This window comes from Apteryx rowi, unplaced genomic scaffold (assembly GCF_003343035.1).
Source record: "Apteryx rowi isolate R43461 unplaced genomic scaffold, aptRow1 scaffold_99, whole genome shotgun sequence".
Classification (NCBI taxonomy): Eukaryota; Metazoa; Chordata; class Aves; order Apterygiformes; family Apterygidae; genus Apteryx; species Apteryx rowi.
In genome coordinates, this window is record NW_020451304.1 from 2,403,557 (window position 1) to 2,417,684 (window position 14,128).

A 14,128-nucleotide genomic window follows, 5' to 3' on the forward strand; every position below is an offset into this window, starting at 1 on the left:
ATGATTAAAACCTTCAGTTTTCCTATTTATTTAACAACAGAGTAGTGTTGAAATGGTCTTGGTTATGAACCAAAGGGTAGTTCAAGAGTTCTTTGGATAATAATGTTTGTGGATAATAACACAATAATGTTTAACATAAAACATATTATATGGTAATTGCACACCACATGCTTTCTGTGTTTTGGTGAGAAGTGGCTGCCAGATGGCTCTGATACCTCTAGCTTGGAGTGGCTGAATGGAAAAGATTAGGGGAAACCAAACGTGCCAAGATCATGCTAAACAATTCTGGTTCTTATTTTGTAAAGTACATGGCAAGCACAGCGCTGGCAAATTCTTTCCCAGATGACAAAGGTATTAGCTAAGAGTAAAGTTGTGAAAGATGTTCAAGTGATGAAGGTATCACAGTCCAATCTGAGCTCTAACAGGCCATAAATGCTGTTTATTTTTTCAACCTAAACTAGCAGATTGCTCTTCACTCTCATCCTTCTGCCGTTATATAGATGAAAATAACTTGGAAGTAATTCTCATACTTACAAACTCTCATTCAGAGAAAAAGGACAGAGGATGATATCTAAAAACAAAGGAACTTTCTGGCATCCATATAAAGAAGACAGAATAGTCAAAAAGCTCATTAAAGCTCGTAACAATTTCACCCTTTGYGGCACTGCTATTAGAGTTCACAGAACAAACAGGAGTAGGGTAGGTGAATATTTGGGTAAAAAACCTCCAAGACACCTGGGCAGGGCGGGAGATCTTGTAGCTGGAATTCTCTGCCTTTCTGGCCAATGTCATTTAGTGCTTCACTCTCAGAGAGACCATACTGGGGATCAGATGCAGGCAAGGTATCTCCTGCGCAATAGCAGAGCTCTCATGACTTTCTGTAAGAGTATTGGTGTTAACCCTGAGGTCCTGGTCAAATTCTGCCTCAGTAATTCTATCAGAAGGAATTTCAGAAATGTGACTTAGAACAAAAAGCTCTTTGATTTTTAATGGGACTTTTATTCCCAACTCATTCAACTACTTCTGAAAAACCCTGCTCTGCCTTTTTAACTTCCTCCTGTTTTTGCTGTGATGCAGCATTCCTCTGTTGCTTTCCTAAACTGCTGTCCTGCACGTACTGAGCAAGCTTATTTCACATAAGCAAGATGACACACATAGTACCAGAAATCTGAGATGCTTGCTACAGATTTTAAGATAACCTCTTTCATTTTCATACTATCACCTCTGTATAGTAAGCAGCGTATTTTCCCCATGCTTAAATACCTCCGTGTCAGAAAAGAATTATGATAGCTTGCCTGCTATATAAATTAGTAGTGTTCTGCTGTATAAAATGAGCTATATGAGGACTAAACACCGACGTACTGACCTGGCAATTTCAGTTCTACAAAAGAAAGCAGTACAAGCAAAGTTGCAATACTCATGACAAAGCTTCCAAGTACCGCCACCCCAATGTCAGCAACRAGAGTAATGCTCGGATCAGAGCTGCTAACGCACTGGATGCTGTGATAAGTATCTGCAGAGTGCTGGCACAAAAAAGTCAATGAAATAGCTGACTGAACCTGCTTTCTACCCAAATTACTATGCTTTTGGGCAGGCTAAACACTTCCCGTGTAGCACTGCACTCTCCAGATGCTCTCAACTTGCATTTCTTTTTGTGATGCAACGAAAGCAGTAAAAGCCTCCTTCCCAGAGCATGAACTCCTTAAAGAACCAGCAGAGAGGAAAAGTGCAGCCAGTGTCTATACGGCATAAACCATCCCTTCATGGGGAAGAGGGAGTCATTCAGAAGCGACCAAGCCTTTGTACTTTCTGCTTTAAATGCACCCTTTCACAAAAAGATGACTGATTAAAGCTATCCGAAGAAGAAACGCACTGATTCAATTACTTTTGGGTCTGATTGTTTATGACAGGCTTCATTCACACTCTGAAGAGAGGTTTGAGAGGATTATGCGTTTCAAGCACTGTAAATATGCATTCATACCACTGCCAAAGAGAAAAAAGGACCTTTGAGTCTTCTTGTAACTGCAAAAGAAAACGGTCAGATTTTCTATGCAGGACTTCCCCAGATAAGAAGAATGACCTATAGTTCAGCTTTCCTGGAAACTATGAAAAAAACTTCTGTTATCAGAATAGTGTATCAGTTGAGCAATGTACACCTCTGAAATCCTAGCGGACACAAATGTCAGTGGATAAAGACCACAAACAGGAAAGATGAAAACCTTAGTTTGCTGAACACTGATTAAAGAGAGATAATGTGAAGCAGCTGCGGTTCACAGATTCACATAAAATTTAACTTCAGAAGAACACATTTCGCATACATCTGCATCATCATTTTATTTATTTCTTACCTCCCTGCAATATAGTCATCTTTTCCCACTTTTAGGAATGAATGCATTTTTGCTTAAGAAAGTTCATAAAAATGAGAAAGCTGATAATAAATTGAGGCTGTTTTCATCACAATTCCCTTGCTGTATTCAAAACCCATTTGCATCTTATATTGTTCTTCCTCACAAAACATTTTATAAATTCTACTTTGTGCTTGGATCATGTGAAACTGTGCTAAAAAAGAAATACTGACAAAAATCTCTTTGAGAAAAACACTGGAAAACACAGGCCTATTTAAGCAAATATTCAYGCATGTAGGTGTTAATACAAGTGCAGAAAAGGATATTTGGATGAGGATATAAATAGTGACAGAAAAAAATTAGAATATGTTAATACATTAATCAAAACCAGATTATCATATTGTGCATATGGTGGGTTTTTTTTTAAACATTCCCACAAATTTATATTTTTATTTAAAGAYACATCTCTACTTACTTGGTTAGCTTATGGCCTTTCATTGTTATGAGGAAATCTCTTACAGTCTCAGGACTCTGGTACCTACATGGTGTTTTTGATATGTACTTCAGCGTCTGTAGAGGGTAGGAGGAAAGTATACATTATTTCACAGTTATTATTTGCCTTGTGTTGTCTATGAAACAAGTTATTTTTTGAAAGGTCTCCTCAGGACTACTCAGGAAAATCTGGAGTCAAATCAGGGCTTTTGTTTGTTTTTTTACGCTTTTTCTGAATAGTGGAAAGCGCTGTCCCAGTTAACACAGATCATTTAGATTTTTCTTTCTTCAATAGTCAGAGTCTACTGAAACACGCCTTGTTTGTGAAAGACACTTGGTTACTAATGTATTTTCTTTCTTGGCTGGAATGAAATAATCTCAGGTGATGCCAAGGTTGTGATCAAGGTATGTTTACTACTGTGTTGAATGGCATCATTCAGATTTATTTTTCCTTTTAAAACYGATAAATATTTACAGATTCAAAGCTTGCTTAGAAAGGTACCAGGTCCTTTTGTTACACTTGAGGAAAGCTGAATACTGTTCATCCTGAAAACCACATTATCTTCTGCCACATTTCATGAATTCAGTAGCAGGGATACTTTCACTGCCAGCCCATAAATAGCTCGCTYGAGCTGCACAGCACCAGCAAAGACTTTCCAGCCTATGGCTCTTCTCATCTTTYAGAGGTGTATATTTGCCAATGCTTTCTTTAAGTTCATAGAAGCAGTTTAAGTGGGTTGCCATTAAAAATCTGCAAGAATATTGTCATATTTTACTCAGAAATGYTTATCTGACTTGAGACAATTTATTTCTTTGTTTTGTTTTTTACATATAACACATCAATCTCAGCTAACTTTCACAGCAGATRTTGTATTTGCTTTCTTTAAAACCTGACACCAAGTAGACAGATAATAAATATATCACATAATTTGAGCTGATTAAAAAAATGTGGTTATAAACTTCTATTAAAAGAAAAACAAACAAATTCCATTTTACAGCTGTCCTTTCATTGGCAGTAGCTTAAGAATCTTTCTGAATGTTGCTTAAATTAGACACCAAAATGAATGGTTGGAAATAATAAGAACTGAAGGAAAAGTTACTGAAATACTTGCACTGTCTGCATTGTATGCATCAGCAGCTGAAGGATTTGTAAGAGTATTGTCGATATCTGTTTTGAATTAAGGAAAAAATCATCAGCTCTTGATATTGCATAGCTATATACATAAAGATTTAAAGATATCTATGCARCTGACTAATGATGCTGTATCTAGAGTGGAAACACAAAAAGACATGAATGTGCAGTATGATGCCATATGCAYAGATTACCTTCTACGTGTTACACTGAGTTTTCTTCTACATATATAATTATTCTCAGAAAATCTCTAAAGTGAGTATTTGAAAAGTCAGAAGCCAAAAAGTTGCATCAGTATTTACAGAACAGAAAGCAACAAGATACTGGGAAAAAATAATCTATAAGACTCTCTTAGGATACGGCAACTAAGAAAATATGCAAATATATTTCCAGTATATTTCCATTAAAATATATTTTCATTTTAAAAGCCTAGGTAAATGAAAACAGACTTCAACAACACAGGACAATTCATCCTACTTAACAGATAGGGAGTTGATGAAATATGAATCACTGGTATCCTTAATGACTAGTTTTATGCAACTACTGAGATATATATTTAAAAGTATAATAAGGCGTTAGATAACTATCCCTCCTGTAAGTCCCGACTGACTGACCTTTTCAGATAAAACAGAATTATTATTTACCAATAATGGCTGAAATGAAACCATCATATTTTTATGTAATTACTTAATGGGAGTCATTTCTGTTCCAGGTTGGCTTTTTCCACAATTTCAAATCAATTRAAGTGCCGGACATGTATCAAAATATGGTTCCACCTTAGTAAGCTTCATCTAGTCGTTTCAATACCAGCGGATACRTGCCTGAATAGGGTTTGTGAAGACATACGTTGCATGAACAAAAAACATTCCTTAAGATCAAATTCCTGTTCTCTTTCAGTAATATAAGAAATATAGAGAAAATGCATCTAGATTTTACACTAGGCTTACTCCCTGTACAAAAACAAGCACCCCATAGGCATTTAATATGCAGCAATATAACATCATAGTTAAAACTTTAAGGTGCATTCTGATATAAAAATACTTACAGGGTCTTTCTGAGCTGTTTCAAAGAAGTAGAGGAATAGACTGTTAGTCTCCATAAAGATTTAAACTAGATTTTTGGTAAGCCTCTATTTTGTTGAATCTGAGGGTTAGGAATTACAACTCTATACCTTTTCAAASAAAGCCAGAACTAAAACAAAAACAAAGCCTAGGCCAAATCTTATTCACATGAGTAGTTTCACTGCTCTATGGGATTACTCATGCAAGCAAGGCAAACTGCATTCAGTTCACGGCCAACCGTGGGGACACTCGTGCAATTCTTGGACACAAACACAAGAGGTCGTATCACTATTCCGTTATGAAACTGCTAATTTGAGATATTAAAAATGTTAATATTTGTATTATATGATTTTTAAAGTTCTTCCTAGCAACAGATAACATTTACTACTGAACTGGTCTCCAACTGATGTTGATATCTATACCCATAATTTTGTGATTCCGGTTGTCCATGTCTTGCTCTTTTTAGTTGGAAATTATTAGTTGAATTCTGTTAATAAGAAAATACTATAYGTGATCTATGCCTCAGCTTTGAAACCATGACTAGATGGTATCACTGATTCACCGAATGACAGCAAGTTCTGCCCTGAGTCTTAGCGGAACAGAACATTGGCAATCTTCAAACAAAGAAAACAAAAAAAACCCCCACAGTTAAAATAGAAGCTTTGTTTTTGCGACAGATTTTAATAAGAGCAAGATTTTGTCCTCAGTTAACACTGCTCATCTCAGCCCTGTGCTTTGCAACAGTTAGCCAGTACATTCCCGCTCCAGATCTTTGAATAGGAGAGTTTTATTCTAACAGTACAGTCGATGCTGTGTCATATRGTAGACGGGAGGCTGGAAGCTCCAGAGAAGGGAAAAGCCTGGGTGATGCAGATGTTAGGGAGCCCCGTGCAGACACCCACCCCCTCCCTGACAGGACCAGCTAGTTTGGGGGCAGAATTACCAGTGCCAGACACAGGATGGCCCCACTTGGTCGCTTGGGACCTAGGTACTGCATTGCCCGGTGTTCCCACCGAAAGGAAATACTGAGCAGGGAGAAGCAAGGAGATACCGCGTGGTCAGCATGGATCCACGGGGCCTGCTAGTCCCCACCCCGTTTCAGGCACAGGAGATGGAAAATGAAACCAGGGCTRGTCCTGGAAATGCTACAGCTCTGACCACAGCACGTTACAGCTGAGTGACTAAGCCGCCCTGGCTCAGCTGTCTCTGCAGGGAACCAGCACCGAGCCTTTGCACTTACGGCACGGTTAGCCTGATGGACTGGCCACGGATAATGAAAACTGACAAAAAAATAGATATTTTACTGTACTTTTCAATAGGATAAATATGATCCAAAGTGATCAATATAAACATCYCAGGATGTGAATTACTCCGGCTTGGGCTAATTTGCAAAGGAGATTCACAGTTCTACTCACTTCATACATGATTGTGTTCAGGTTCTGCTGGCCAGAGCTCTGCTTGCTCTTTCCACTCTCTTTGCGCTGCTGCTTAAGGTCCGTAAGCAACTGGAACACCTGTGAAAAAAGAAAAAAAAAGAAGAAAGTAATAAAATAGAGTGTTTTAGTTAAAATACTCTAAAATGTTTTAAAAATATTACCGCAGGAAAGCATAAATTAACAATGYCAAATCCTATCAACCATACAAAGAAGAAACTGTTGCTTCTTTGGCAACTGCACCAGCAATTAAAATGAAGACTGTTTTGGCAACAGTGTGTTGAATAAAAAGTTGTATAAATTGGTAGCAAAAAAATATGTGAATATTTTAAATAGATTTTCAGCACTTGTTGAATGTTATCCAAAAATCCCAAAGGAAGAAGTTGCCAGGATGAAGCCACCCCACTGGCTTATACTGTCTCATATCCCAAACAGAGTTGGGTCACATCCAGCTGTCCTGGCACCCAGCTCCCATTTAAACACGAGTGATGCCTGAAGCATAATCTCACACAAGTTCATGGCTCTGCTGGATTTGTTATGACAGATGTACCTACAATATGAAAACGGATATACATCTTGTCTCACAGAGATGCTATTTCACATTATCCGCATGAAGAAAAGTAAACTCTACAACTGTCACATGGCCAGGAACCAACTAAATTCAGGCTTGATCTACAGACGCTCCTGAGATTACGGACGCTATTGTAAATTCCTGTGGAGTTATTCGTAATAGTAAATGTTGCAGTAACCAGTATGGTATGCTAAACTATACAGACTATATTAGCTCCCTATTTCCTTACAACAGTGTAATATAACCAGTCATATTCTTGAAAAGACGTAATAGGGATGTCTTCACATTTATGATGTAGTGAATATTAAAAACGTAGGATTGAGATGCACAGAGGCAGGCCTGAAGGCAAGGAAAACGTGTCAGTTTTTGCAACAGAGCTTTGCCAAATCTGTTACAGCTCTGCAAAATCTTTACTCATCATAGCCAGGTATGCAGCAAAATGCTGAGACAACATCAAAATTACTCTTTTATTCTCATAYATAACCAAGTAATAAAGCAGGAATTTAATATCCACCAACATCCAGCACATGGTTCACCAATACTTTTCAAAATCATACAGATTTCYACTGCATAAAAGGAACACACTTCAAAATTGTCCAAAATGCACCATGTAACACAGCATTTAGATAGAAAATTTCAAAGCTGCCAGGAAAGCTAACTGCCCAATCCTCACTCAAATGGAGCATCAGCATTCCCTATTCGGCTTTGGAAATACCAACTTCATAATGAAACCAAGGAACCACACTGCACATGTAATTTTGATTTTGAATTACAAAGCATAATTCCTATTAACCAGGCTGTAGGAGACATGCAACAGAGAAATGTATTTTAAACARTCAATTTAAAAATTGTTTTATACTACGTGAAGCTTCACTGGTGATTCTGTAGTCCAAGTCATTCCCCGGAATGCAACATACTTGGTAATCAGTGCTAGAAAATTATCACTAAGCAACCCCTGACTCTCTTGGTTTGGATTTGTTTAGAAAAGATACATTCTGCAATATCATTAACGAAATCCAAAGAATAAAAAACACCTCTGTGATGACCAAAAGAATGCCCTAAGAGTTTAATAAAAATACAGTATCTGTTATCTATGCCTCAACACTGTGTAACATCTTTATTATATATAATCCCAGAATAATATACTTGATTTTAGCACACCAAAAAAACCACATGCAACTTATTTACCCATATTCTGCATTATCTGYTGTAATTTTTATATATACTTTTAAAAAGTGGTGTCTAAGTACTGGATGCATGATTATCATCCCATATTGAATCACAGCTGGTTGAAAATTTTTTTCAGCCTTTTTGCTTCAAGCTTACCAGTATATCCAGAGCCAATACCTACAGCAAAGTAACAGACCATTTCTTATTGTTTCTGGCTTAATTTTTAACTAGCTCCATTTAAGTCCCACTTCCACCTCCAATGGTTTTATAAACTGGCAAGTTCATAGAAGAATACAAACGTTTCTAGACAGCAGGAAAGACGAACACTGCCAGCTACCAATCCTGCAGTTTCAGCAAACGCTTCTGTATTGTACTGTCAATGTAAAAGGAATACCTTGTGTAGCTACCACAAGTATAACAAATCCAGGACTTGAGAGCCAAATTTAAAGCTATGAACTTATATCTTAACAAATACTAACTTAATTTCAGGAAAGTAAAGCGGATGTGTGTGCATTTTTCAGTTACATAAGCTGATCCATTCCTTTTTTGGAGTAGTTTCTCTCACAGGAAAAAAAAACAGAAAAACATGCATGAGAACCTGTCTTCAGCAACACCATTCCCTCAACACTTCTCAGGATTTTCCAACTGCAATTAAGATAAATGTAACTAGACCAACTCAGATAAGACGTCACCAGCTATAATGTTCTCCTTATCGAGGTCCTCAAAGAATGAGTTGCACATTTACCCTTAAAACACCTTGGAAGGCAGGAAAATATTTGAAGGACACGTAAGTAGTAACAACAAGACACTAAATGACAACTCCAAGATGACAGAAGAAATCTAGGCACAGAACACAGAACACGTCAGCCTGGAATTCTCCTCTTACACATCACTTTCTGTCCAAAATGTTATCCTGGTACGGAGAACGTTAGCTATGCCAGTCAAACTGCAACTGAAAATAATGAGCAAATAGAAAGAGGACCGTAGTTTTAGGGCAATAAGTATTTTGAAGAGCAATAAAAAACCATGCCCCAGAAGCCCACAGCTGCCGACACCGCAAATCCCTTCCTGCAAAGGATTAGAAAGCTGTACGCATGACTACTGTGCTGCGAAAGGGAATGGGAATAAGCAGTCTGATCAGTAACTTCATTTCCCACCTCCTTTTGCTCTTTCTCAACATGCRTGGGTACATTCACCAGCACAAAGACTAAGCTGAAGAACAAAACTGAAGAAAGTTTTGATTGAAGAGCATAAAGAAYGGATTCTGAAATGTGGCTAGCACCTCCCTGGTCTGGACCATCGCTTTTGGACATCTACAGATTGCACRTGTGGCCAACACCGCTACTTGAATCCGAGCAGGCAGCAACACCTAGTTTCCCAATGATACCCCAGCAAACCAAAAAAAGCAGCAGAGCTGATTTTGCAATAAATAATCTCTGAAACACTTGCTATTTTCTCTGCTACAACASTGCATGTTTTTAACAGACATTTAATACTAGTTTGGCTGACACAATATCATCTATTTCTTAAGCAAGACGGTTCTTTCCAAGCATCTCGTTAAAGCTCTTCTAATATCCGCCAGATGGTGAGCTCTGCTGTACGCACAGATGCAGCTCAAGATAAAACATTTCAAGACTTATTTCGGAATTAGGATGAAACAGCTGTGCAATTTTCAAATCTCAGCAATAAAAAAAAATTAAACAAAAGCATTTAGGTTATTAAAACCATTGAAAAAATGATGACCGTAAACAAAACACTGAAAACTTTCCATTATCTKGTTAAGTTACACTAACATTTCTTTCTATTCCTGCTAAAAGAATACCTTCATTCAGGACACAGGAAAGTTATTGAGAACTTGTCTACATTAGGAAACAAGGTATTTTTGTCTTGTTTTGATTTGTACTATTTCATTATGTTTGTAAGACAGGCCGCTGAGTCTCCCCAGGTCAGCAGATCACGGCACATCCTTGGCTCCTGCTAGCATTTACCCGGACTAACACATCTCAGATGTGCAAACWGCCTCATCCTTGCTACAACCTAATCTACTCTGGAAACACCCYAAGAGCTTTAAAAAACACTGCCAAGCAACCAGGGGTGTTCAACTGCATTTCCAGCAGCACGGGCTTTAATATAATTATGCATTAATGAGTTGTAGGCTCCTGGTAATACTGCACACCGCAAGGTTCAAGTTAAATACGAAACACGGATTCTAGCAGCAGCTGTCTGGGAAAGTGTTTGAATTTTTTTGCAAGAAGTTTTATCTGCAACATTAAAGAGACTCCAACAATCAGTGTATCGCTCATTTGGTGGTATATTGGTTTGTCATAAGACAAAATTCAGAAAACATATTTCAGACATTGCTGTCTAGTTACAGAAGTGCCAACTTTCAGGATTCGTAATGTGACTCATCTGAAGTCAATGCAACAGTGAATCCAGTGCAYTTACCCAAATACAGAATTGCACAAAAAAAGTGGAGAGTCAAATCCTAAAACCAAACCACCATACGCAAGAGGATTCAGCAAACTAATGACGTATAAACAGYGTAAAGAAAAGAAGGCAGAAGTTTACTGACATTCTAAAAATCTGCTCCTCATTTGAAAAACAGATTTTATAAATTTGGGACCACCCAAATAATAAAACAAGTGCCACTACTAGTGAAAACATTTCCAGTTTTCCTTTAAAAAGGTTTTTTCTTAAAAACAAATCAAATGGGAAAAATCACATACGGGTCTTGCTGATTGCCACCAGCACCTTTCAACTTCAGAAGAAGCATACAAGTGACTGACTGTAGCATTAAGCTGCTAGCTTAAAATCAGGATGCAGATAAACTTACCTCAAAGTTACTTAGCAATGCGGCATTTGCATCTTTTCTAAAAAAAAGAAAAAAAAGAAAAAATAAAACAATTATACTTGAAATGAAACTGTCTGAAATTTTTCTCTGTTGAGTCAGGCTGACTAAAAGAATAGACACTATTTTCATAGCTAGCTTGTTTCTTCACAATATCATCAAGAAGTCTATTTTGGTAATTCTACAATTATCAAGCCATTTCCACCTTTGGAAAATATTTCTTTTTCCATATCATAAGTATAATTATTACATAAATACACAGCATATTTTGCACAATTCACACCATAAATCATAATACACTCACACCACACAATCCCTTCATACAGCCACACTTTTATTCAGCCACTCTATTTTACCAACTAAAATTCAATTTCATTGCTTCTTCCTTACATAAAAATGCCTAAAGTTTTAATTGAATGAGACTGAGAGGAAGAAGTGTAAGATCACACACATTCTTTATTTACTTATTCCTCAAGAACAAGGAAAAAGAAAATATGACCATTTGTAGTACAATGTGTATATATATAATACACGTGCATATAGATACAGATATGGCACTATATTCACGCACACTATAATGAATAAAAAAAACCATCTTGCATTTACTCTTCATTTGTTCTTTCAATCTGTATGTGGCTACTCCTGTGTTAGCATGGCAAGGCTGCGAGTTTCCCCTTTTCCACCAGCCAAACCCTTCCCCGCTAATTCTGTCCCCATTAAGCAAGAACTATCGTCAGCCACCACCGYTAGACTAATYGGATTCTCTTGGAGTTAAGCAGATTTCCAAATTAATCATGGCTCTATTACTACGGGATATTGTAATTTTGTATTTCTAAATTAAAAAAAAAAAAAAAGGAGAGGGAGAAAGACTGGCTCAGAACCCCGTACATCGCCAGGACAATGCAACCCGCTGAGCAAACAGCCGCAACAACAGAAAGTTACCGTACAAAAGGAAAAAAAAAAGGCCTTTCTCAGGTCTGCGCAGCAGCATATGAAAAAAAAGGTACAACGTATTGTCGAGCCCAGCCAGCCGCTTCAATAGAACTGCCACGCTCATCACTTCCAAACAAGTTAAACGCCGTCCACAAACTTCCACAGGTTCTAGCATTGTTTCTAACTGAAAAGGACCTCCTAAAATATGCTGAGATGAACTTCAAACTCCATTCAGCTGACTGCGGTGAAACTGCAGCAAGTGAGCTCACCCATGCATTAGTTCTCATTCGTGTTTCGCAAACCATATAGCTTTTGCTGCAAGGTCAACGCAATCCTTCAGAACCTGTGCATTCGGGCTCTCTCTACAGAAATCCCTATGGATCAAGGACATTCTCTGTTGGAAACAATACTGCTATGGAAGAATTAAATATATAGAATTATTCAATTAAATAAGTGAGATGATCATACAGAGGCAATGATTTACTGTGCAAGAATAGGCTCTCTGGAATATTGATTTTAAAACTCCTTAAGACAATTGCTTCCGTTATAAGTATGAAACATTTTGGCAATTAGAAAAATGCCTATATTTTCTTGTAACAACGGTTGGCGAACATGAGCCCATCTAAATCTCAAATCTTCAAGAATTTTTGTTGTGCTGAAATACCACAACTATAAAACTGACAAGTCTATCATTTCAAAAGCTTTTGTAGCATTTGTAAAGTAGAAATATAATTGCTTTCTTCCATCCTAACTCTCATAAATGCTAAAAAAAAAAATTTTAATCGAATTTACATTAAGAAATTATAAAGAATGAATTCCAGTGCATATTTTTAAATAGATAGCTAAACAGTATGCTTAACTTTTATGAGATTAAGGCTRAAACAAAAAATATAAGAAAAAGTGATGTTAACACCAAATCTGTAAAGTAATCACTAAACAGCTATTATTGCTCCAAATTTTAGTTCAAAACATTACTGAGAAGGTCTTCTCCATCTAATATCAAAAAGTATCTTAGTGTATGGTATCACACCTTTAAAAGTATCCCCGGCACTTCACGTTTTAAATCTACCATGGAAAAATGTTTTGTATTTAAACTAAAACATTTTGTGGAGGTTTTTTTCCTCTAGTAACAGATACTTCTGAAACGGTGAGGACTGAGGTGGTTTTCCTAGCTGTGGCTTGCCCTTTTCTGAGGGGGCTGCCAGGCGAGAGGGACACGGTCAGGAAGCGCAAGACGAAATTCCGACAGCAATTTCCAAGGCCAAAATGCACTCGATTGCCCSGTTTTGACGCAAGGGTCCGCTCACCGATCGGCACTCTGGGCCCAGCTGCGCCTTCGACCGGCACTAAAACAAGTAGCACCACGCAATACAAGCTGGGCCGCTCAGGGTAGCGAAAACCAAGCGGGTGCATAAGCGGCACCATTAGAATTAATGGCACCAAAAGGATCTTTTCTTCAGTAGGGTGAATCCTATCCTTCCTCACGCAACTTTGCGCCTGGCCGTGCACCTGTTTCACAGCGTTTTGGGGTATTTAAGAGGAACAGGGCATTTCCCTGCAGATTGCTACTCACGTTAAGGCCAACGTAATACAAACTAGTATTTTGATGAATGTTTCTTATCCGTTATTTGTTTTGAATTTGAAGCGTAGCACGTTCAGCGATAACAAAGCGTCCGTGGGCAGCACGACCTGCACTAGCGCAGGTGACGGCAGCGGCGCTGACCCGCAGCCGTTCTCTCCCGGGAGCCGCGGGAGAGGGTTTGCGCTTGGCCTTGCTGGCACCCAACGGGAAAAGAAAGAAAGGGGAGAGGGCCGGGGGCGCGCCCGTCCCACCAGGCAGGAAGGGCAGGGGGCTGCTGGCTTAGAGGAGGATTAAAACTGAGCTGCGGTGTCTTTTTCCCGAACAAATGGATGCTTCAGCAATATTCGTAAAGCAAACAGAAAACGGCGGCCCCTGGTCAGCAGGCCCAAACAAAGGGGCGGGGGCGGCGGAGGGCCCAGGGCAGGGGACGAGGGTCCCCAGGGCAGGGGACGAGGCCCCCCAGGCCCCGGCCGGGCAGCACGAAACGCCGCCGCGGCCGCAGCGCTCCCCCGAAGGGGGCGGCAGCAGCCGCGCTTCTGTGTGGCAGGCGTACACCCCCCA

General features: G+C 38.7%; 1 protein-coding gene across 1 annotated transcript in view; it reads right to left on the bottom strand.

The window, feature by feature from the left end:
- The window catches only part of CRCP (CGRP receptor component), a 34,100-nt gene that overhangs the window by 19,490 nt on the left and 482 nt on the right, over positions 1-14,128 (bottom strand). The window contains exons 2-4 of the mRNA XM_026055256.1: positions 11,038-11,074; positions 6,446-6,544; positions 2,821-2,915 (exon numbers count right to left, since the gene is read on the bottom strand). Coding sequence (XP_025911041.1) covers positions 2,821-2,915; positions 6,446-6,544; positions 11,038-11,074 — 231 coding nt within the window. The remainder of the gene's footprint in view (positions 1-2,820; positions 2,916-6,445; positions 6,545-11,037; positions 11,075-14,128) is intronic.